Source organism: Dermacentor andersoni, chromosome 7, assembly GCF_023375885.2.
Source record: "Dermacentor andersoni chromosome 7, qqDerAnde1_hic_scaffold, whole genome shotgun sequence".
NCBI lineage: Eukaryota > Metazoa > Arthropoda > Arachnida > Ixodida > Ixodidae > Dermacentor > Dermacentor andersoni.
Genome location: NC_092820.1, coordinates 129,984,782 through 130,009,588, shown reverse-complemented (window position 1 = coordinate 130,009,588; position 24,807 = coordinate 129,984,782). Strand labels below are relative to the sequence as shown.

The following is a 24,807-nucleotide window of genomic DNA, read 5'->3' as shown; positions in this document are numbered from 1 at the left end:
AAGCAGTTGCAACAGTTGAAATTCTTGATTGCTCGTAACCTTGTTGTCTGCCTTTAAATTTTACCAGTCAGAAACATTTAATTAGACTAACATCGATTTTGACAAAAGGGTTATTTCGGGGTTTTCAACTAGGCTTGGGTTTGTAGATGTACAATCTGTGCCATTTTTAACGTGTTCATATTTTTCAGGACAGCCTACTTGTCATCCTAGGCCTTGCCAAAATGCAGCAAAATATGACATTTGCTGCCTCATACATCAACATAAATGTGTTTGCGACTGTGGTAGGTATTTCATAAATTGTAAGACCCACTTTTTGAAAAAGAAAGGATTAGAATAAGATTAAGGCACAACTGCAGAATGACCCTCAGGTTAGGCACAGTGACCTATCGCACGAAGCTTGTGCTGAGCCTATTCGAGCGTCGTCTTTAACAAGAACGGCGTGATGTCCACTGCTTGTCTTTGACAAATATTACGTCCATTGTCAGGACTCTCCCAACTGTCGAGATTCAAACGTTTTTTATCGTTGATGCAACAGGTTTTGTTATACACAGAAAAATCGGAACAAAGCTAGGACTCGCAGGTGTGGATGATACCTAAACATTCGCAGTGTGTTATCATGACATGAAAAAATAAAAAGCATTTCAATATCAACATTAATGGCCTGTATATGAACTCGCAGCTGTGCAATATGGCTGGCGGTTTATTTCGCCTATAGCATTTATTCGCCCCCATGCTATTTGCAGAAATAGGCGATAAGTATTTCATAGAACCTTGTCAATAGGTGGAGAAAATTCCTTGCATGGCCCTCTGCTATTAGTTCATTATATATATATATTTTCAGATTCTCAGCCTGTATGCTTGGTGAAACCAGGCGCACCTATTTTCTTTTCAAATTACCATGAAAACTCACCTGCTAATACAAAGCCACAGTGTGTCAAATGAAAAAAAACATATATTTTTGTGATTATGTTATCATAAACGTCTCGACAAAACAAGAATATGCAGATCCAGCGTACATGTTTGAATCTATGCTGAAAGGAAGCGTTAGTGAAATATTTATTTAAATGCTTTGCAACTAACGGCACTGCATTCAATTTTGTTGGCTTTCCACCAATGAAACGAGTGATTTCATGTAATTTTATGTTTGCACAGAGCATTGTTCACAACCTACACTGCAATGCAAACTCCTATTTAGCCGGCTGTACAGTGTGAAATATATACGTAGCGATGTAAGAAGAAGAATGAAATCATAAGGTGCTTGTTGAGGGAAAAAGGGTTGAGACAGGATCATGCACAGAAACGCACGAGACGTATGAAGCAACATTTAAGAAATCTGTCCCTTTCGTATCACACTGGGTAATGTGCATTTGGCAGGATTGACCAAGAACGAACAAACAGCTCGAGGTACATAGAGAAAATCGCTAGATAAAACAAAATGTTGTTAAATTATTCGTGCATTATAAGTCACCATTCCATGGCCAAACGTGATTTTTTCGTGGCTTTGTCTGCCAACAGTGAATGTTGGCGTTTTGCGTAGAGCATGACAATTCTTGAGGATTGGCCAAGAGGGAGCATTGGCCCATGGCACATTCTGAGTTACAAAATCAAAGAAAATAAAAGAAATCCACAAACTCATTCAATATATATATTCATAGCATTAAGAGATCGTTGTCTATCAGTAAGTGCCTTTCAGCCGACAACAAATGTCCAGGATTTTATTAGGAAGGTAACATAAAAGCAATGTAAATTTTAGATGTAGACTTAAACATTCATTTAAGGTAATCTAGCCACTTCACTCAATGGTACATTTCACTTTCGCATATATTTCAAGAAATACACCAGACAACAGAGCTGTGTAGTCGCATCAGCTTTCTGGCACTTTCTGAGCAGTATGTTCTCAGTGTATGTAAGTGCACCTAGCAGGGAAGCGAAACAGTTTAACGTATTCTTGTGTGTGGGAGCATTTACAAGTTGGAAAAAGCGTGTTTGTGCGGATTTAGGCGGACGGCCACAAAGGGTCATGTCGCTCTTGCTTCGGCTGCTACGCCTGCGTGTCATTCAATATATAAACAGCCAACTTGCGGATTTCGTGTATGAGAAGTTTCTTCAACGTTGGCCAACACGCTTTGTGACAATTTGGAACAATCATGTGACGCTTTACATGCTGCTATACTTGACAGACCGGTGCATTGCATGCCATTTTTTTGTCTTTGCGACGGGCTTCTTTGTTGGGCGACGTTGAATACTCTGTACATTTGGGCATTTTTTTCCGGGACTACCCTTCAAACTTTCTTGTGCAACATGGACTATTTGTAGTATGTTCCTTTCAAGAAGTCGCTTTTCAGACGTATGTTCCCGTGTCCTTGATCATGTCCCTTTCGTAAATATTTCTGTTGATTTGATATGTTCTGCGTGTTGTATTTCGTCTGTGCATATTGCGCAAGGGGGCCGGAGCCGTTGTCAGGTGCTCTGTTGCCATTAGCCTCGCCCCCCTCTTTGACTGTGTCTGAGAAAACATTAAAGAAAGAAAGTTTATTAAGCTTTTCTTTCCAATCCAGCAGCCGCGGAGCCATGTGAAACGCGGGAAAGCAGTCAAAGAAAGCTTCCTTTAAAAGCAATTCAAAATACAGCATGCTTCCACAGAAGTAATGTGATGTACAGGAAACATAGCCAATCTATTTGAAAAGAGCCAATGTTGCCAAATAATTCCGAGTACTTCTTGCATTTTGCCTTGCCTTGTGCTTTGCTCTCTGGATACAACTTCTACGATTAAGGCAGCCACTTCTACCCTTATGCTTTTCTTTCCGTATCTTTGTCTGGTTACTTCCCAAAAGCAATACCTAAAGAGTTTCATTAGCCATCTCAACAAATTGGTAATCAAATACCCATGTACGCATTTGCCGAGCATATAGTAAGAACAGCATTCCGTTTCATGTCAAGGGACTACAAACTGCGTGAGCTACAGCTAGCTTTGGAAAATCATTACTTTCTTCAGATCCCATTTCCAAACACATCAGTTATGGTTGGGAGACACTCTGCACTTGGGTCTGTTTGGACTAGGAAATAATATTCTGCACGCTGCAAAATGGCATTGCATTCTTATGTGAATTGATGATTTTATTGTTGCTGTATTTGAGAAGTTCAAAACACATTTCATAGATATGTAGGTTGAATGCACCCGTTTTAAACTTGATGGTGTTGATTAACGGTGTTTATTGGCGCAAAGTTCAGATGTAGCAAAAAGCGGTAATCGTTCCTAAACTTCTAGATTAGCCAGCTGGCTAATTTTTTGGAAACGGAGCAGACTGCATACAGTGTTTCACTAGTTAGAAATGTTATTTTTGTGGTGATGCAGTTCAGAGTCAAAGGCATTGCTCTGCTCAATCAACCCAGCGGTGTGGGCTGGAAGGCATCCCTGTTTGCGGTAATAGAAATGGCGTAACGACGTGCCGATGTGGTAAGTAAAACTGATTCAAGCTATCTGAGAAATTCTAATACGTGCGCTGCTTGTTGTCACTAGCTCATTTTTGCGGAAGATATCCTATTGGACTTTTCCTAAGATATCCTATTTGAAATAAACCAAAGCGTTTTGTCAAGCCGTCTAAATGAGCTGGTAACTATTAAGATAAATTGTGCACACTATCTGTTCCTGCGCGCCGCAGAACGTATTGCAGCAAGCGATGGTGCGTACTTACACATTCGTCATATGCAGCCTTAGGCTGCCGTTAGAGAACGCGTATAGTAATGACCCACCAAAGGGACATAAAAACAAGTAACGGCCATGTATCGGGTATTTCTTTTGCTTCTGTCAGCTTTGGAAGTCAGGATAATACTTCGAGCCAGTTCATATTTGCTTCTGTAAGTTATTATAATGTGCAGCAATAGCATACCGTTAGCGCGACGATATGCAGGAAAATTAGAATGAAAGCTAGTATTTATCAGGAATTAACTCAGTCAAACGGACAATTTGTATGCCTTTGTGAGTGGCGTGAGAAACTTATTTGTTTAAATGCTTCTCATGGATGCTATTCATTGACGAATTAATGCCCCAATGTGCAAGTGCCCGTTATTATACGCATTTTTAGAAGGAACCGTGACCAAACATTCTTCAGGCATTGAGTTGACTAACGAGAATGCCCTGCAATCATAACGTCCATTCATCAATAGAAAATTCAAGCTCGCAAAATGTCTTCTAATCAAGTGTTGATGCATCAGTTACTTTCCCAGTTGCGTAATCAATCTGTGACATGCAAAATATTTATATACCAGAGATTTCTGAAAAAAATGGCGTCTGCAGGATTTAACGTCGCCGAAGTGCGAGAGTTCGTGTCAGCAAGGTCTCACAGCTGAAGGTTTATTTTGGTTTGTTAGTTGCGTGTAGGAAACAACCACAGTTGACAAAAATTATTACATCGCGGAAATGAGAAAAGATGAACAGGAACAACACTTCTGCTGGAAGCCTATGTGACTGGAACTAGCAAGAATGCTTATGTCCAGGCGATAAAGAAAGTCGGTTATTTTAGGAGTAAGTATTGAAAATATTACCACAACTTGTGAAAGGACATATTATGACTTATAATGGTTTGACCAGCGGCATATACGGTGTGTCTTGCTGAGAAATGGAAGTGCAAATAGACTACTTTATATCAACAAATCATTGAATTCGAAAGCGATGGTTGGTTCGTGGTCGCGTTTAGAATATTTTCCAGCTGAACAAAAAGAAAAGAACTGTTATTTGTCTATTCTGCTTCTTCTTCGCGGGATGAGTTGACCAATAATATGCTTTGTAAGGACGTGAATTAAAAACCGCGTTTTTTTCGTGAGCGGCGTTATAATAGTTTGGCTAAATTATGTACTCAAAATGTTACGCAAGCTTCCAAATAGTACATGGCTCCTTCTTCAGAAACACAAAAAGTATTTTGATAATCTAGCTCATTGAATCTTGCAGAGCTCCTTCAACATGGCATTATATAAATAGGTAAACCAAACTGTCGATGCTGATTGTGCTTGTCCATGTTGATACCCCCTCACCGTTATTTTTCTTTGCTGCAGCAGCCTTTCTTAACCGTGTGGGCAGCCATTTTTGTTAGGCAAACGTTGAAATGTGATTAAAAACGCAATCATAACACACGAAACTTCGGACATCTTTATTATGCCTAATACGAACGATTATCGCCAGACTGGACCTTTAGGCATTTTATTGGCATAAAAAATATGGGCTACTCAAAAAAGTGCCAGCCTACGCTCATACAAAAGGTTGATGTGGAATGCAAATCATCCTATAGCATTGTTCTTAAATAGTAATAGATTCTTTTTGCTGTTGCACCTCTCTGTCACTCAAGGCTAATGGCTGCAGTTTTACAGGTAGACTTCTTAGAAGAAGGTAATATTTCCTTTGTGAACGATGCTCTTCTTTCTCAGAAGATGGCTGTAAAGTGCGGTGTGCTTCATTCGTACGGTTGGTGTTCAATCGCCTTCGAACAGCAGCCCTGCGCTGTTCTCACAAGCTGTTTGGGGCATATGTAACCGACATGGCTACTATTGAAGAGCCAGATTATATTATTATAGCTTACATATGCATGTGCGAATCGGCAGAAAGTACACCAACTCTAAAGAGCTATCATACCACATAAATATGCATATCGAGGTCAAGGATGACAATCCAAATTTTTCGCACATATAACAGGTCGTACTTTGTAATTGATTCCTTGCAATGGGTCAAGTTGTTGTGTAACCTCTTCGTCAATATCTTGTCTGAATTATTTTACAGTCACTCGAAAGACGCAGAAACCAACACTTCCTCCCAGTAAACCAGAAATTGCAGGTAAGACAATGCGTCAATATGGTTTCTGGTTACATACTACAAGGGCCTTTGGGCGTTACAATATATGAGGCGCATATGTCTGCGTTCTAACAGAAGCAAAGCAGGTATGCATTTTACATATATATTGTCTAATGAGTTCATGTCATAATGACTTATTTTGCGAAAAACTAGTTCATCCGAGTTTAGTTGTCCTCACACATTGTGCAGAACACGTAGAACTACATATATAAGTTTATTTGGAGTGTCGTTTCCCAATCAATCTTTATTTCAATATCAGATACTAAAATATAGTTGACATTTAGGTGTTATTTTTATATATTTCTATAAAGTAAGTAAAAACCTTGTGCGCGATCCATCTAAAGAAAACGTATACGCTGAAATTCTCATCAGAGGTTAGGTTCGTTTTCATAAGCTCCCTGTTTTTGCGTCGTCTCTGTTTTGCCTTTCTGACTTTAGCTTCCGTTTTCACCAATGTAGAAGAATTCACAATGCCATGTCTTCTGTGTGTAGAGAGATAAATAACCACAAATGCATAAGCAGTTGTGAAACAAGTCATGGGTGTTAACAAACGACGTTCTGATGTTCTAATTTGAAGAAAGTTTTCGTTCCAGATAATCGATGTATACCAGTGTCTTTTCTGGCGGCCTAATTGGAAAACGCGGTTGAAATTATAGACTGTACCACATTCCTGGAATGCAGTTTAGTTTATCATATAACTTTTAACATGCATAGTAATGTGCTTGAAGTCTTATTATAAAATATTACTCAATAGTTGACATGGTGGCAGTATAATTTGTGTTATTCGTAATATTCTTAAAATCCTTTGCTCCGCTATTGGATTACGAACATTTTTTAGTTACAAGTCGTGAAATTGTCTGCTACTTGTCGCACTTCTCTTTTTCATATACTTCATGGGCAGCGTACCGGCAACACGAAAGTGTTTCGTGCTTATGGCACCGTTTCTCAGGAAATTTAACTCCTCCCTGGAACACACGAGCCTTGGTTGAGATTCCGCCTCGTCACTCAATAGAATATCTGTATTCAGGTTCAAATAGTTTGTCTTGTTGCTTGTTAATTATTCCAAGGTATTTGGTATAGGCGTGGTAGTTGCGTATTGCAACCAATGATAAAGCTTATACAATTGTGCAGTCTTCCCATACTGACTGTGCTTAAGATGAGGTTAACACTACCTAAGGACGTGTTTTCAAATCAATATTTACTGCAATTTTACATAGTGTTTAGTTGCCGCAACTCAATTTAGCATCTGCTACTTTTTGTTAGCTTAATATTATTGCTTTCTATATTGCCTGTAAGAAAGTTTTGTACCGCTTCAGCAGGCGAATTTGTAGGAGAGGCAGAAATCACACAGCAAGAGAAGTTACAATGTTTATTTGCGCTACAAAACATTGAACAGATACTTTTATAATTCACGTAAGTTACGCATCCTGCAATTGCCATATGGAATTGAAAAAGAGAGAATTTACTTTATTTAGCCCTGAAATTCCGAGAATTTTCCCCCTTTTTAAAAAGGGTCCCAATCGTCTACTACAAAACACAATGGTCTTACTGTAATCAGCTTCCGGAAACCTCCTTTTACGAGTTTAGGGCAATGTAGTGGGATCTCCAATAACATTTTAGTATATGTTAGCGGTAAAAGCAATATATACTGAGATCTGTGGAAGTCGGAGCAGAACTGGCTCAACAAGCACTATTGTCATTTTCGCAATTGCCACATGTGCTATATTTAGTATTGAAGAAAAGCTATTTCATTCTTGTAAGTTATCAGGATATGACGATTTATTAAATGACTAATGACCGGATCCTTGGGTTCTCCCCCTCTAAGAACCTAAATTGTATTCCAATCTCTCATGGACACCCAAGAACACTTAAAGAAAGTCGAAGATTCGCTGCTTTCGTCTTCTCGTTTAACAGTAACATACAGCCACGTAGTTTGTTTTCCCTTCAAAATTTTTATGTCTTCTTCTACTGAAATCAGTTGTTTAAGTATCTCACACTATATGCGTACAACATTCCCAACGCGTGATTTCTTGCGTAAACACCTTTATACCAAACCTTGCTTTGAAAGATTCTATTACGATACTTGAGTGGCTAGTTTCAGGCATTATTAGCAATATATTTTATTCCAGACCATTTGTCTTCTTTTTCATGCCGCCTATAGTACGCTTACCTTACACTTGCTGACCTGAGTAATATTGTTGTCTTCATGGAGAGGAACTTCTCTCCACAGAAGCTTTATTAAGTTGTAAGAAGGCTGAGGCTACCATTTCTGCTATTGTTTATCTACGGAGTGTTGACTTTTAAGAAAAAGCGGTATCCTCTGTCAACCTAAGTCTTTTTATTATATTTGCAAGCACTGCGCGTGTTGTGTTTATTTTTTTAATTTTCTTTCTTTCACCATTTAAACCCATCTTCTTCTCTAGTAAAAGCTAACAAAATAGAGATATTCTGTAGTTAATTCTCTAATGGCTGTGGTGCTATGTGTTTTCTTTATCTGTAAGGTGTTTATAACAACTATGAAATACTATTTTGCATCGAAAGTGCTGGAATAAGCGATGCTTAGGTATATTATGCTAGTATATTCTAAACACTATATTTCATATTATATATATATATATATATATATATATATATATATATATATATATATATATATATATATATATATATATATATATGAACGTCGCAATCTTGTGCATGTGATCTCTTTTTTAGGCCGCCGTAAGTGTCCTCCAGTGCGGTGCCTCAGTCCTCCAAGGGATGAAGTATGCTGCTTCATAAAAAATGATAAATGCTACTGCCACTGTGGTGAGTATTTCGCGACTAATAACGGTAAGCTTTTGAAGCAACGCAACACTCAAAGTTCACTAAATAACGTCCGCACATATTTGAGGCTAGTAAATGGGGACATGATCATGGTTGTCAGTTCAGGCGTCGTCGTTGAGTTCAATCGTCGTCAAAGAGTAATGCGAACAGCAGGCGTACGCCCACTAGTCACCGACTATAATTTGTCCATTATCGCGAACACTGCCTGCTTCCACAAAAAGCAGAGGTAGAGACGTAATAAACAATCGCTCAAAAAAAGAACGCCAACATGAACTTCGAATTGATATTCCCAGCCGCAGTCCCCAAGGCATCGCTCGTCTGCAGAAACAGCCTCGCGTCCAAGTGGGCACCATATCCGAGCCTGCACCACGTATTTCGTGCCCAATTCAGTATGGTTCACAGACCGCCACAAATTTTAGGAGAAGAATGCTCACGATAATTCACCACCTTCGGATACCATTTTTCGTTGCTGCCACTCACGAAAAAAAAATTGTCAATAGTCACTCGATTAGCAGAGTGACTATTAGTGCGATAGTTACTATTATTACCAATTTTATTAGAATTTGAAACAATGAATAATTATGTTTGAATTAGTAAACCTAACGGAAATATTTTTATCGTCTGGCAGTTGAGAGCCAAAGGCAGTGCTCAGCCGAATCAACTCAACATTGTGGACTGGAATATATACCCATTTGCTCTAACAAGTATGGTAATACGACATGTCATTGTGGTAAGTGAACATTTTCATCATTACGACAAACGTTTAACAAATTCATACGTTGCTTATTCATCACTAGAACACCTGCGGTACTTTTTTTTGCATATAACCACTAAACGTTTTTTTGCACCATTATTTAAAATAAATAGACCTACCTTACATTTCATTTAGCCGCCTAGAAAACAATGCAAGGTATTACCGTACTTTACTCGTTATTTTCAGGATGCCATGGGGACATCTCTAGCGATATTTATTAATGGGCTGTAAGCATCATGAAGCTATATATTTCATAGGATGTGCAAATCACAAGCCGGGCATTATCATACTAACGTGGCATTAACGATATACAGGAAACACATAGGAACACACCGCAATAACAGTTAAAATATGATGTTGCAAAAGTGATATTTTTTATTATACGTCTAAATATTTTCCATAAATGTGTCTATATAATAAAAGGGTGAAAAATGCATAAGTATGTCTATATTTGTAGCCACAAGCTCGCTACGAGCAAACCGAGGATTTGCCGATTCTGGAAAATAACGCTTCATTGTTCAGCGTTCGGGAAGTATGTGATCATGGAACAAAAAATTGACATTATTTCAGGTGAAATGCAATCTCACACAGCCACACGTAGAGGTCACGGCAAACGCATGACTCCGTTGATAGTAAATATTCTCAGGCTAAACATCTTGAAATATAGATTGTTTTTGGCCAAGCTCTCACCGCTGCAGCTACGTGAAGTGAGTCTAGGGACCACAACTCACGCACCTCGCTAAAAGGCAACGCGCAGAAGAAAGCTATTTCAGCTGCCACTTATCGGAATTTTAAAGGCGGTTGCAAGAAGTATTACTAGATTTCTGCATTCCTTTTTGTACCCACGCCTCTCAACGTGATAAATTCATTTAGACGTGAACAGTTAGCATCCGTACATAGACTGTCATAACTACTTTTCTGGTAAATCGTCACGCGTGCATGGAATGGTTCAACTGTATTTCAACTAGATCATCGAAGAAATGAAAGCTGGGTGATCAACGGCATTGCTCCACCTAATTGTGCACAGTGAACCTTCATAATAATATGACCCCTACACAGGGCTGAAGGAAGTCCACAACTTTCTTTCCTCTTGATGTTTATTTATTCAGAGGGTAATTTTATGTAAATTTTATGACGTGAAAAAGAATTTAGTCCAAAGAATAACTATTTTATTAGCTATCACCTGGTGTGATGATGCATTCCATTAAATTTCAAATAATATATCGGAATGGAGCCAACCATAGAAGTTTGATGTACGGTGTCAGTCGAAGCAGTGTGAGAGTGAGGCGCCTTCTCGCGCTCTAGTGGTTCAGAACTCAGGTTTTGGACTAAATGACCCGTAACTAGTATTGTGAACAGTGTACAGTATTATCGGTACACGCCACACAATGCAGTGGGACAGTAGCTAATGAGCGCGTAGCCTTTCATCATGTGTAACCTGAGGGTGCCGTTGGAAGCACGTGTGCATCACAGCCACGCTGAACGAAGGATTGATAAAAATAATGCTGAGAAAAAAAGCCTGAGGGGCACCCTCACGTAGCTACCCGCCGTGGCAGCAATATTTTTATTGGGTGGCCGTCGATTCACTTTTTTCGAGGTCTTCCTAAATTACGGAGAAAACTTGCCGTAAGCGCGACAATACGGTGTTATCTAGAGTAAAGGCTGGAAGCATCAATATTTAGAAATATGTTCTCACACATCAACAATTGGCACACAGAGTTGAGCGGTGCCTGAAACTTCTCTATTTGGCAGAAGGAAGGTTATTCACTGTTATATTATTGAAGAATCAACAGAGATTATTGGACGAGTGGCCGCTATTACTTATTAGATCAAGACTATACGCAGGCGCTTCAACAATGCTTGATAAGCTTTTTTAAACCATTGAAACCCCAAACGGAGCAGCCAGGAAATGTGGTAGTTGCAATAATGGTGTGAGCCTAGTCACTGGCCCTAAAGCTGTGAAACCAATTGTCGACACACCCTGTACTTCACCAGATGCAGCAACACTTTGCTCACTGAAACCATTGCCCTGCCGAAACCAACGAAAACTGAGGACTTGTGGTAGCCTACAATATCAAGATAGCCCCACGTGGCTCGTGCATGAGCGTACCGCCTATATGGCTCAGCAAGAAACAGATTAGCTTGATCACCGAGAATAGAGGGCGTTAGCACACTGGGAAGAGCGTCTCTGCCCATGTGAGAAGACTATATGCATGCCTCGTTTTTCGAAAAATTAAACAAATATTAGTTTGCGATCAAGCCTCATGTCCTGTTTTCTCACTTAAGTCGTGCCCTTCGTCGCTCTCCGCAACAGTATTTATTATGTCTCACCAACTAACCCTACGCCGAACTTTCCTGAATTACCTTGCAAAAGGTACCGATACGGAAAATTTCCCCAAATATGCGGTAGGTCGGCTTCAGTTGTAATGAATCTCGCTTTGTAAAGGTACTATAAGTGGTTTTTTATTGTGTTCGAGGCTGATGCCCTGGTAATCTTGAAACTGCCAAGAATATTACTGTTAATGCAATTTCTTTTTCTTTGCTCTGAACAAAATAGAGAGCAGGTATTAGTTCTACAGGCACCATAGATCTGCGGAACAAAATAGTGTCACGTGCAGAAGTGAGCAAAAGAAAACGCAACTTTGCAGATTCTTAATGCAGGGCGTTGAAACGGGTATCAGCATGTTCAAAAAATATCAATCAATGGCACCCTGAACCAATATGTTTCTCCTTATCACATTGTGCTTCATTTTCTAGTCAGAAATCGGTTGAATGAAGACAGCATTTCCATACGTTCGAACTGCTCATTGAAATCACCTATGTTTCAAGGCCGTGTCGTCCTCTGTATTCATGGCCGAAAAGCAAAGTGAGGAAGGAGGAGTGCGGAGGCCTCGCATCATATGCAAGAGAGAAGGAATTAGATCACGTGTGCGAGAACTAGAGCTACAAAGACTTGCTGTCTTTCTTCTACGGAAGCCTTGTGTGCAGTCGACCACGAAGCCTCCTCTTCAAATAAAAAGGTCCTCGCCATCACTGGGCTCGAGTTGCAAAATGTATTATGTCGAAGATGAGCATTAAGACTATTGGACCTGAAAAGGAAATCCGTAGTAAATTAGTGATGGCCTGGGTTACTCCAAGTTCTTCTGTCCTTGGTAGAAGAAAGAATTTTTAAGAATCCATATAATCGAGTTTCGATGAAGTGATATCACATCACAAAAGCCGATAAAGCATTAGTATCTTTGTTTTTAAAGCTAAATTATTACTCAAGTAAAAATTTGCAATTGTTTACATTTCATGAATCTGAATAAGTGAACGCCGACCTAAATACAAGAATTCTTTTTTGGGGGGGACAGAAGGACCTTTTCGGACTTACGGGTTTCGGTATGGCAAGTTGCCGTGCATGCTCGGACATTCTAGAAGTGAATGACAAGCAATGAGACTCATGCTATAGCGATGTCGTGCAATAAATGTCGGGTGCTGGTTGAACCTGTGGCCGCTTCCTGTAATTCTACGCCAATGGGCAAAAAGTGTCCCAATTTGTTTGTACTCAGAAAAAACAGGCTGTTCCCCTTACGACAGCCCCTTTCATGTACTTAGCCCACTTAGCTCAACCCAATGGTGCCGTGTGTTCTACACACCTTGCTCAAATCCACCTATCATCGATATCACGTGTAGGTAGTAGAATGCGAATTTCCACGTGAGAATAGTCCTGCTCTCCAATCACGCCAAACTGTTAAGCGACGCAGGTGTCATTTAATTGTTAATTAGTGTAAATAGCCCTGCCGTGAGTACTACAGTTCTTTAGATGCAAAAAGGGCACTAATCCTGTAGCGTGCTTTATCGCACAGAAATAGCAGTGCCCATCTTGGTGAAGGCAGTTTGGAAAAGAGGCATCATTGGCTAACTTTTATGGAAAATGTAGTAATGATCATTTTGTTATAAGAGGGCCCGCTCTTCGTTTACATTTTCATCTACAACACGTGCACGTTATCATACAGCTGCTCGAGGGCAGAACAAGCCACCGCTTTCTCCCGTGAAGCCACAAACTTCAGGTAAGACAAGAATTCAATATTGTTCTTGTGGACATTCTACATGTGCCTTCGCTCGCTGGGAATATTTGGCAGGAGTAATGCTTGCGCTTAGGTAGTGCTGGGAAGGAGTGCTACAAGAATAGTGCCTATAGCGAAGCTTAAGAAGGCGGCCATCATTTTCTTGCATAGATGTATTTTCTGAAGCGTCGAAGTAATACGCAGCCATTTCGCGAGAACTTCTTACGCTCCATTGCCCTAACAGCTTGCGCTGCTTGCACGGAACGCCAGCACAGCTGCACATTCAAATAAATACAGGGTGCCATCCACGACGACTGCTGCTTAAAGATTTTATAGTGGAGATGTATTTCGTTGTTGAAAGTATAATAAAAAATTTTTTAAAGTCATATAGAAAGAACAATGGGAAATATACACCTGTTTTCGTGGCGCCTATATTATATAATAAGCATAGCATCTTATTTGTTGCTTGGTCCGTGGTCTTGTTTAATGAAGCAACTCAATTTCACAATAGAAGCCAGGGCTAAGGAAAGCGACCTGCGCATGTCGCACTACTTCACTACTGCTGCCACTGAGTAACTAGAGCCGCGTGGACCAATAAATATAAGGGCTAGAAGGTACGTGAGTAATTTCGATGAGTGTCATTGCGACGAAAATGTGTAAAAATTACTCGTCAACAACGTTTCAGGCTTTCGTTTGCGTTTCCGGTAATTTAGGGGCTCAGAAGTTCAAGTCATTTGTATCTTATTTTGCAATTCGCCACAGTGAACTCTGCAGGTCAAAACGAGTAGGCCCATTACTGCGAGAACAATATGGAGCACATGGCATACTTTAGTAATTGCCCAATTGTAGCGAATTTGACAATTGCTTTAACTATATCTACCTTTGCAGCAAGAAATCTCAGCACGGTGCATGCTGCAGGACGGTGTTCCTATCGACGAGGAAGTTTCACCGCGCCGAGAAAATTAATATTTTCAATGTATACGGAATGTCAATTACTAGCGAAAGCTCCCGGCATTAAATAAAAGATGCCGGCCATAAGGCTCTTTAAGGCCCAGTATTATACAAAGGCGAAGCTTTGTTCGTGTAGTCAGAACAGGTTTGCTGCTGTTATTTTTGCGGTGGGACCTGTTACGGAGGTAGACTGTCTGCGTGACCACGTATATCATTAGCGCTTTTTTTTTCTTGCGGCGCCTCATGGGCCTCGATAGTGTAATCCATTACACATTGTGGTTGCTAACTAAAACAGCACGTGCTAACGGGTCGCATCACAAAACAGCACTGGTCGGAGGCACTGGCGAAGGAGGCACTTCAGCTATACTTTCTCTGGCTCGCATATCTCCTAAATTCTGGGGAACTTCTGATGTATTCTTTAAAATGCGCTGTCGATACTGAAGTGCACCGTAATTATTACCCGGGTACTTAACCGAGATCTGCAAGATAATATAAACTCTGAGCATTTCTAGAGCTACGAGTACCTGTGCGTAAGCTCAGACAAAGAATTTGTTTGAACGTTTACCCGGGGCCTTTGGAACGCATTATTCTTTTTTTTTCTGCAGCAGCTTTGTATTCTTGCAGCTAGTCCGAAACCCTCCGACTCAATTTTGTGACTGTTCCCTCATCGTCTTTGTACAACTTTTGTCTGAAGCCTGTGTTGGGTTACGCAATTTTCGCCATATATATGCGCTAATGAGAGCCGTAGCTTATTATACAAAATTTCTAACGCGAACTGTAACACATTCATTTCACTTCGTCATTTTGAGTCTCTTCCCATTCATCCAAGATAACTAATACCGCCTGACCAAATAGACTGGGAGCTATGTTAGCTAAATGAATCAGGAGCCCAGAGGCAATGTAACCGCGAAAGCATAGTGGAAATAAACCATGACTTGCGCTTGACAGTTCTAGAACAATAAAAAAAAAGAAACCTGCGGTTTCCACGCACTGTGGCAATCGCTGTAAGCGAAGCTTTGTATGTCGTTTGTGTTGATTGAATCATTGTATGCCGTTTGTTGGTTGAATCAGCGATGATGATGGCAGCTGAAGTGGAAGTTATTCAGCGTTTAGTCCAACACAAGAGTGCTGAGTTGCTGGTAAACGTTACCACACGTGCGACACTGCTCTTTGTCGGCGCATTCCACACAACACACCAGGAGACTTATTTGCTTGAGGCGTTGTTTGCGTTGTTGTATCTAATCTATGAGAGGTTTGCACGTTATCATTGCCTCACAAGGGGCATCGCATCGTGGAAGCAGAGGTCTGCACCAGAGGTTCGCTGCTTAGCGAAGACGCTCCCATTCCGCGCGACGGTCCTTTCCAGCCTGGGGGACCTCGTGGCTGCCGTCAGCGCCTTCGCAGAGGGAGGGGTGGTATGGAACGCTGGCATGATGAGCGGCAACGGCGCGAGCTGTTGAAGAAGACAACGAACGCGCGACCACTGGCACGGGCCATTGCTCATGATGATAGGTTTTGGGCAGACAGATTTGTTGACGGATAGGAAGAATGCACGGAACTTAAACCACAAACAGCCTCACTGTAATATTCCCCTTCATCGTTTATATGTGTTGGTATGCTGCTTACGTAATACGCCTTCTTAGAACTCAACTACTCAAGCGAGTTAAAAATCAAGCGACTATGAGTTTAAAGACGCCCAATGCCGTGCTGACAGAGAAAATAAGAACTAGAAACACGAACAGCCGTAAAATGCTAGTAATATTGTTTTCCTTTCGCTTCCATTGATGCTCCTTATCCTGATCTTGCCGGGGACATTTGTAGTATAGTTATTTCATAGTGTTGCTATTGTAAACTTTTACAATATTTCTCTGTAGTTCACCTCTCACTTTTTAACTGCAAGAGTGCAAAAGGGCTCATTTTAAGACCCGATTGCAAATACTTGCAACAAGTCCATGGATTCAAAAATACATGGCACAATAGCCACGTTGATGAACACGTGGAATTATGACATTTTTGAAAACAATTTCTTAGCCATAATACTTGCCCTTTTACAACTCTATCTACAACAATATCTCTGTCTAAATGAATAGTGCCGCCAGTTATAGGACAGCCACTGCAGAATATACCACCAAGTACTGCTTCCGGAGGGCCAGCAGGAGCAGCGAGTTCACCGGGCAAGTGCCACATTTTTTCTTATCTCGTTTCTTGGAGAATAAGTTGTTCAGGGTTTTCCTAATTGAGGATGTCAGCTTATTGTATGGTAATATAAAACGCTATGCGTCATATATCACACTCAGGTAAAAGGCTATGAATCCTTTTGTGCCTGGTGATGATCATGTGCCGAAATATTTTATAGAAGTTTTAATTTCAACGTGACAGAGCCATTTACTCTTCCAACGCTATCTTTTTGCGTGAACGAAAGCAATAAAGGAAAAATAATTACGATTGTTGCATTTCTGCCACAATTTCAATTATAGTGGGAACCAGTCGTCCATCGTGTTCTGTGCCGCCAGCACCATGCGACGTGAAGACGAGCAAATTGTGCTGCCTGGTGATGTACCCCGAGTGCCACTGCAAATGTGGTAGGTCTTTCACAAGTCTTGTCAGTCTCAAACTGCGGTTTATTTTGCAGAGCGCCTTCGACTGGCGCTTCTTGTGTCTGCCGAAAACAAATTGTAACTCAATAGTACCATCCTCGCAAGGTAACTAAAAAGAACAAAATGTGTAATCACAAACGCCAAGCATTAATAATTAGGGCAGTTGTTTTAGAAAAATAAAGATCCGTATTTATTCAAAGGCCACTAAATGTAAGGCGCTGTGGGCATACTCCTGCAGCATCTTATAGAGGAGGGTTAATCTCGACGCAAAAAGTTCTTTGCCGGGGACACCTGCCATATAAAATGCCATAAATATAGGCAAATGAAATCGAGTTAGGTTCTATTACAACTGTGTTTACGTTAAAGGCATTAACATCTTTTGCACTGCAATATCTACACGTGAGAACAGCAAACTGAACTTTTAAATATAAATTTACAAGCTTTCAATCGAACATCCGCTGTCCCATTTGTAGAACTTGGGACTTCTACGTATTGACGCTGGACGTCCACACTCCAGCGGCATGCACTAGCTGTATCAAAGTAATGCAGGCTTTCTGTAATGCATGCCGCTGAAGATGCAAGGATGTTTTCAGTCGTACACCACTGCCGACAATGTGCACTTGGCGGTGTGCACATTGTCGAAGAGTGGACGTGTGCTATACAATATCTGTGGCATGCGCCGGTAATATTTCCTGTTTTTTCAATGAATAGTAACATAAGTTTTACAAATATATAGAGTTTCAGCTTAACGGAGCGCAATTCAACGCTCCGTCTGCCTATGATGCGCGATGAGTTTTCTTAGCTAAATCAGCAAAACGTGTTCTGCTACTCCAACATTTTGTCCAAAGTCTTTGTCCAAAATTCACCTTAATTCTCAGCATATGACGCATAATCACCAGCTAACGATTTCATTCACGAGGTCGAATTCCTTCTTGGAAAGAGCTAGACCTTCATTTTTTTCTGTGACGCTTATGACCGCGCGAAGGGTGAGAGACAATTTTATAATAGAGGACGAATCGCTTGCCCAATGCTCTTTTGTCGGCATTTAGTACTCATGGTTTTCTTTTCATGACTCGATACCGACTCACCCAGTTCAGCATTTTTTAACGTTTTGTTCGCTTTACAGTTTCAAATGGTGGAGGACGCGAGCACATGAAATATGGGCATTTAAGACATTTACATCATTTTAGCACCGTACCATCTACGCTTTACAGCATGACGTATAGACATAATTGCGAACGCTTCTAAGTGTTAGTAAAAAAATTATATTACAACGTTTACCTCGACCCATAATTGGGTCACTAGATAATGCTTAGCAATCTGACAGGACGCCAGTAGCCTCTCTGTAGCCGAGTGCTCATTGCAATGTGCTGCTCAGCTAGACCTTGTCGGTAGGATTCCGGCCCCATTTGTCGCTTTGCCAAGGGGATGAAATGCAAAAGGTTGATGTATTCATTTTTGAGATCGTGCTTAAATCACCCATGGCTGTCCCAATTATTCCGGAGCCTCATTGCTCATACACGCACACACACATATAAATACATACATATATATATATATATATATATATATATATATATATATATATATATATATATATATATATATGACCACTTTAGTACGTAATACATGAGAATTTATTTTAAGGCGATAGCTTCAACATAAGCCTAGAGACGGAGATGATCATGATGTACCGGTGAATTCAGGGTGCGTTGGTTTTGGAGTTCACTGAGTTTGTGATGGCGAAAGCTTTCCTAAATAGAAATATTTCTGGTTTCGCGCCTAAGTACGAAGCTATGAATTTCATCACAGATATATTAAGTTTTTTTTTTCATCCTTACAGTGTCTCATGATACAACCTGCTTAGCGTCTTGGGCAGGTAAATGCCAACTACCACGTGTCATCGACTGCGACAAGACAGCTGGGCAGCGAGTGTGCCGCTGTGGTAAGCGCAATCCCATCGGAGCCTAGGCTGACTATTTTTAACAGTAAAGAGACCCTAATGAGATATAAGAAAATAGCTTTCATCAATAAATTATTCCTTAAAAAAATTATTTTGCCTTTTTTGTGTATAACAGTTTGAATATTTGAAACCTAAAACGAAGTTGGGAATCCCATCGCTTTGAAGGTCGCGCCAAAAAAAAAACAATTTCGCCCTAGTGTGAAGCTCGAGATTTCAGTGCACTCTCTCGCATTTTCGTCATTCTCGGGGCGCAAACGTTAGTTAAAGCTTTTAAACTGCATCTTTGTGTCTTTTACGATACAATGTAGTCAATCCTCATCGACCAATCGTTAAGTAAACTTTAGCAGCAGCCATCAAAATCTATGACGTCGTGGCTGGCTAGTGTTTAAACTGCAAAATGACGTCGACACACACTTCTTTTGTTTTGATGCCTTTTCTGGCTTATCAAGCCTCGCCTCTCGCTAAGATCGGCTCTTTCGGCATTGTAGAACGATGTTTGACTAATACAGTAGGAATTGCTTTCAGTTTAATGTTTCCTCACTCGAAGTAAAAAAGAACATTGCCTTTGCCGTGTGCAGTTAAATCTAATTACGGAGTTGCATCACTCGAAGAGGTGAATATTAGCCTGACAGGAAAGATCCATGAGAGATTTTTAAAATATATCAGCAATAAATTTTTCATTACTTTAGTGCTCACATTGCACTTAAAAAAATGAGCCAAGTGATTTCAGAAGGCATGTCTGCATGGATCAAATGATAAAAATAGCAAGTTTTAAAATGAGACGTTGAGATTTCATATGTGAGAACTCAAATAAAACAAAGAGACAACAAAGCGTCGACTACCTTAAACATTAGAGGCGTTTCTGGGTGCTCCCTGTGGGGCCGCACATCTCTAAATCAGTGTCATTCTTGAAGTTTGTTTCGGGTGAATATGACGCGAATTGAACAGTTACTTTTTCTCAATAAAAACCATCAATAAAATCAATTTCACTGTTGTATAGAATACTTTCGGTAATTACTCGACTAAATATTATCCTGCGAATACCATCCACGTTTCAGAGTATCAAGCTCACGAATAAAAGAAATTGACATTGTTAAAAAGACGCTTTTGCAGATTGTAGTGTGTCTCAAGAAAACACATTTTTTCTGACCATGCTATTAGTCAGCAAACCTAGCTATAGAAGAAAACATTGCAAAACTACCCAACTCTGGTCAATTCATGGTCACCCCACTAGCTGCGATCCCAATGCCACTCCTGCGAGATTTTGTGTGTATTCTACTTGCATTTCTACGCGTCAGTATTTCTTGGTCGTGTCACTTTATTCCGACAACAGTTGTAATTTTACGACCTGGAATAGGAGGCACAGCAAACACGAGTATGAGAGCTTTGCACGTTGAAGTACCACGTAGAGTGGTATTATAGATATCATACTTCTTTGCTATCATATTTCTTTCTAAGATGGTTGGATTTCAGTAACTACTATCAAGAGGCATGAAGTCTAACTACAGAAATAGAATAATACAGCTTAAGTACAATGCATGAGGAATGCCGAGTACTAGAGAGAATGCAATGTAAATTATTATTATATAATGTATTTCTACAGAGAAATACGTGCAAAGGAAACAAGCTGTCACGTACCCGATCAGCCCTAGCAAGTAGAGAAACCTATAGGAGACGCGTGGACGATTTCCTTTAGGCCCTTCGGTCCAAAGGCTGCACGTGGCTTCTCTGCCAGCTCTTACTAGTGAGATTGTTTGTCACTGATACTGCAAGTATCGGTGTGCTAGTGGTCACTTTTCTCGTTTTTGTTTCGGCTATAATTCTTTTACTTTCTGTCTTCTCTTTAAACCTTCAAACAAACTTGTAATTTAGCTGCGCCTCCTAGGTAAAGTGCTTTAGTTTGATTGTTGTATTGAGCTAGACGTATTCACTGCTGTCTAACTTCGGGCCACTAAATTACTTGCTGAGCAAATATTAATGCAGGTTTAGGTGTTATGAACTATGAGTATTTTTATAACAGCTGTTCTTGCTAATTTTGTCCACTTTTGTGGTGCTTTTCTCTTAAGGCACAATCCACAAACGGAGTCATTGAGATCACACGAAGACATTTGTCTTTGGTATTTTCTTCTAATGGTCACTTCTAAAGAAGAAACCAATAATGAACGCAAAAGTTTTTGTTAATGTTTGCGTGTACTTCAGACGATTCGCTTGAAGCCGCCTGATAATATACCTTGGTTAGTTTTGAAACTTATGCGTATGAGGGAGTGAGAAAGAGAAAAAGGGGCTTTCTTTGTTGCTTCGTGGTCCATATAGGTGGTTAAAAAATTTGAATTTCATGAACCTTCACCCTCTTTGGGGGCTTTCACAGGACAAGTTTGGCACATTCAGAAAGATACTGATTCAGATTTACTATACAGATCCAGAGAGAGTGTCCCGGTATATAGAGTTGAGGATTATAGCGGCAAGGCCTTGCGATCTTCCTAACCTCCTTTACTTTGCAATGCTACTGCCCTAGGAAGGTGTTCGTCTTAGGTTGTATTTCTCACCAAGGACAATTTTTCGAAGCGGTAGCATTAAAGGCCCCGTGTTGCAAAAAATCCAGTGTCGGCGATCGGTGTTTGGCGTCGTGTGTTCTGTGAGCGAAAATTGCCGTGTATATATATACGATACTGAATTTCTTCTTCTCTCAGTAAAGTTGCTCATACTTTGTGTTACATTATTTACAAAGTGATAGCTGAGAATCGTGAGGATCACAACTAAAAACAAAAGTCATGAAACAAAACACCGGCAGCGCACGCATTTTATCTATAATTTTCTCAGACTAAAGCGCGAAACAAGCTCACGCGAAGCCCACGCAAGAGGTGACGTTTCTACCAGAAAGCTCGCCTTAATGCATTGTGTTCGCCACCAGTGTTTCCCATAAAACATGCTTACACGAGGTGTAGTTACCATGAAGCATGAGAAGCAGTCACGGATCTTTGAATGCCATCGCGTTCCACTCTTAAAGGCGAAGCCTAAGCATCTTCCAAAAATGGTTTTTCAATTGCGATGAAAAACAGGGAGCGAAACATTTATCGGAAAAGATCTGTCAAGTTTACGATTGGGGCTAATTACTAACTACAGGGCTACAGCTTCACGACTACATTTCATAATACTGAATCATCGAAACTATACAGAAATCACATTTCTGAAAACTCCGTTTTGGCAATGTTAGTTTAATTTTTGAGGCTACACCTACGAATGTAACCTTGTCTCACCAATTTTTAAAGCAGTTCAGCGACCACAACTGGAAGGCCTGCCACCGACCACTAGTTCCGGAGGGCAAAGAGAAACAGGGATTTCAGCGGGCAAGTGCCGTGATTTTTTTCCCCAGTATTTTGTGACAGATAGATTTTCAGTAGTATTTTCTTATACCATCTCAGCCTCTGGCTCTCTCTCCCGTTTTCTTTTCTAGTATGCCTCGTGTTCCTCGCCGGCTTAAAATAGTGGTACCATCTCAGTTTGCTGCACTTTAAATTATGGTATATTTTCTAAAATTGTGTCGCAAAACACGGAGACGAAGTGGAAGGAAGCCTTTTAGGCGTCCACCTAAGTCAACGGGTAAATATTTACACTGGTGTTTGTGCCGGCTTGGAGGGTACAGAAGCAGACGAATTCATTCTTCCTACGCTTCCCTGTTATGTGCAAAACATAGTGGGGAAGATTATTTGAGATTCTTGCATTTGCACCACCATTTCAACCAGGAGGAATGAATGGTCGTTCGTGTTCCTTGCCGTCAACTCCATGTGACGTCAGTACTACCAAGTTGTGCTGCCTGGTGATGTACCCTGAGTGCCAGTGCAAATGTGGTAAGCATTTCAGAGCACTTATGAGGCTCAAGCTGTAGATACTTTAGTAAAGCTGCGGTACGAAATCGTCTCGTATCAGCAAGATTAAATGTCGTATCTAAATAGGAGCATTGCTAAAAGGGTAGCAAGTCATAAATAAATTGTTGGAGAACCACGTCAAGTTGGAAAAATTTGGAATGCTTGTAATTTTGCCAAATAAAAACCAATAAATAATAATGGCAAGTGCCTATAAGGGAAATGCCCTCAGCTATTCTATGACGATAGAGGTGAGCACTACCATTCATTGCATTGTGTATGTATCATATGTTGGGAATGCATTGAGCCTTCTTCCAATTTAGACGCCAGAAATTGTTGTGCTTCAAATATTGTGGGTAAATGGCAGGACACTAGCGTTCCTGGTATGGCTACGCGTATGCGTGGAAGGGGGGTCCTGAGACTTTGAGATCTTGAGAGGCCTATGAGACCTTGAAAATTGAAGTTCTTACACGGGTATTCTCATGAAGTGGCACCCTGGTACCCATGTCGTCTCTATAAAACTAGACAATCTTCCAGAGTTCACTCTGTGTATTCGCACTCACACAGCATGTACTAGATTTACCAAAATAGCATTGTCATTGCTACGTTTATCTCGGAAATAGAGAATATGGGTATATCAGGTGAACAAAAATGTGATGATTCTTAAAATGAGCAGGTACAATTATTGGACAAGAATGTAAAGCTAGGTCAAAGCTCTGGTAATTCTACATATTTGATTGCAGGAGTGCGCTTATTTCCTGTGGCTAATGATAGGAGTTTACAGAAGGCTGCACATAGTAACCACCTTTTTTGAAGACATTAGAGAGCTTCAGAAAATCATTTTGATGACTGGTAAATGTCTGCACATCTCAGTTGGTTCGGCATTGTGGTCAGTGGCAAATAAGTTTTTTTTTGTTTTACTTTTGTACAGTGCTACATCAGACAGCATGCTCATTGTCGTGGGGAGAGAAGTGCAAAGCGCCACGTATTATGCATTGCGACAAGGATGCTGGGCAACGAGTGTGTCGTTGTGGTAAGCATAGTGCAGTTGTATAGACAGATTTTCAACGCATCACTAAGAGACCAGAACGCGAAATTGTTTAATCTGGAATATTTCATAATAACTGCAACATTGCGCTTGCCAAAGCTACTGCAAGATAAGCTGCGCGTTTATGATTTACCCATTCGCGATGCATTTCTCTGTTGCAGTAGTTAAGCTCTAAAACACTAATAAATTATTTATGTTAAATTCGACTAAATGTAAACAGAGACATAAGAACTATGTTGTCTGTATAAATAGGCTTTGAGAGTGATTATGTTTTTTGAGGACACTAGTTGAAAGAAAGCATCTTTTACGTCATAGGAAAAAATTCTTCGACATTATTTTGTGTTTGCTATGGAAAACAGTTGGTGGCCTCACGAAGAAAAGTTTCCCCTTGTCGAAATGTTGGCTTAAGCGGCATTTTTTTATTAGACCAGTGCTCATCACCTCATAAGCGCAGTTGTCATATATGACACTATTGCCAGCGTCAAAGATGATAGTCTGTCCTGAAAATACCGAAAAAAGTGATGAGCAGCGGTCACATGGCGTGCTACAATACGAGGCGGCACACATTATTCCGCATGCCACCGTTTCCCGAGTGAACCTTCCACGCACTCTACGGCATATTCACGCCCAATTATCCTTCCACTCTGCCAACATTGTGATACACACATATGCATGCTTCATGACATAGTGGGACGAAAACTGGTTTCATTCAGTTACTGATACTGAGCGTCGCATACACAGATATTTTATAGAAATACACCAGATATATTCTACCAACAATGTAACATGCGTTTTTTTCACTCTCTGCAGCATCATCGCCCTCCGGATGACTGACTGATAGGGAACGTTCTCGCTGCGCACAGGGCTGCTGCTGCACACAGTCACTGAAAATAAACACTTAATTTGCAAATGAA

General features: G+C 40.5%; 1 protein-coding gene across 7 annotated transcripts in view; it reads left to right on the top strand.

Moving 5' to 3' along the window:
* The window catches only part of LOC126533817 (uncharacterized), a 32,755-nt gene extending 7,948 nt beyond the window's left edge, over positions 1–24,807 (top strand). For 3 of the 7 annotated variants that reach the window (XM_055072410.2, XM_055072409.2, XM_072289336.1), the window contains 13 exons: positions 189–281; positions 3,356–3,457; positions 5,771–5,824; positions 8,558–8,650; positions 9,297–9,398; positions 13,421–13,474; positions 16,513–16,596; positions 16,900–17,004; positions 18,863–18,964; positions 22,252–22,329; positions 22,726–22,830; positions 23,777–23,878; positions 24,704–24,807. In XM_055072410.2, coding sequence (XP_054928385.1) covers positions 189–281; positions 3,356–3,457; positions 5,771–5,824; positions 8,558–8,650; positions 9,297–9,398; positions 13,421–13,474; positions 16,513–16,596; positions 16,900–17,004; positions 18,863–18,964; positions 22,252–22,329; positions 22,726–22,830; positions 23,777–23,878; positions 24,704–24,723 — 1,094 coding nt within the window. In that variant the 3' untranslated portion in view covers positions 24,724–24,807. The remainder of the gene's footprint in view (positions 1–188; positions 282–3,355; positions 3,458–5,770; positions 5,825–8,557; positions 8,651–9,296; positions 9,399–13,420; positions 13,475–16,512; positions 16,597–16,899; positions 17,005–18,862; positions 18,965–22,251; positions 22,330–22,725; positions 22,831–23,776; positions 23,879–24,703) is intronic. The other 4 variants (XM_055072413.2, XM_055072412.2, XM_055072411.2 and 1 more) reach the window with 4 other exon arrangements.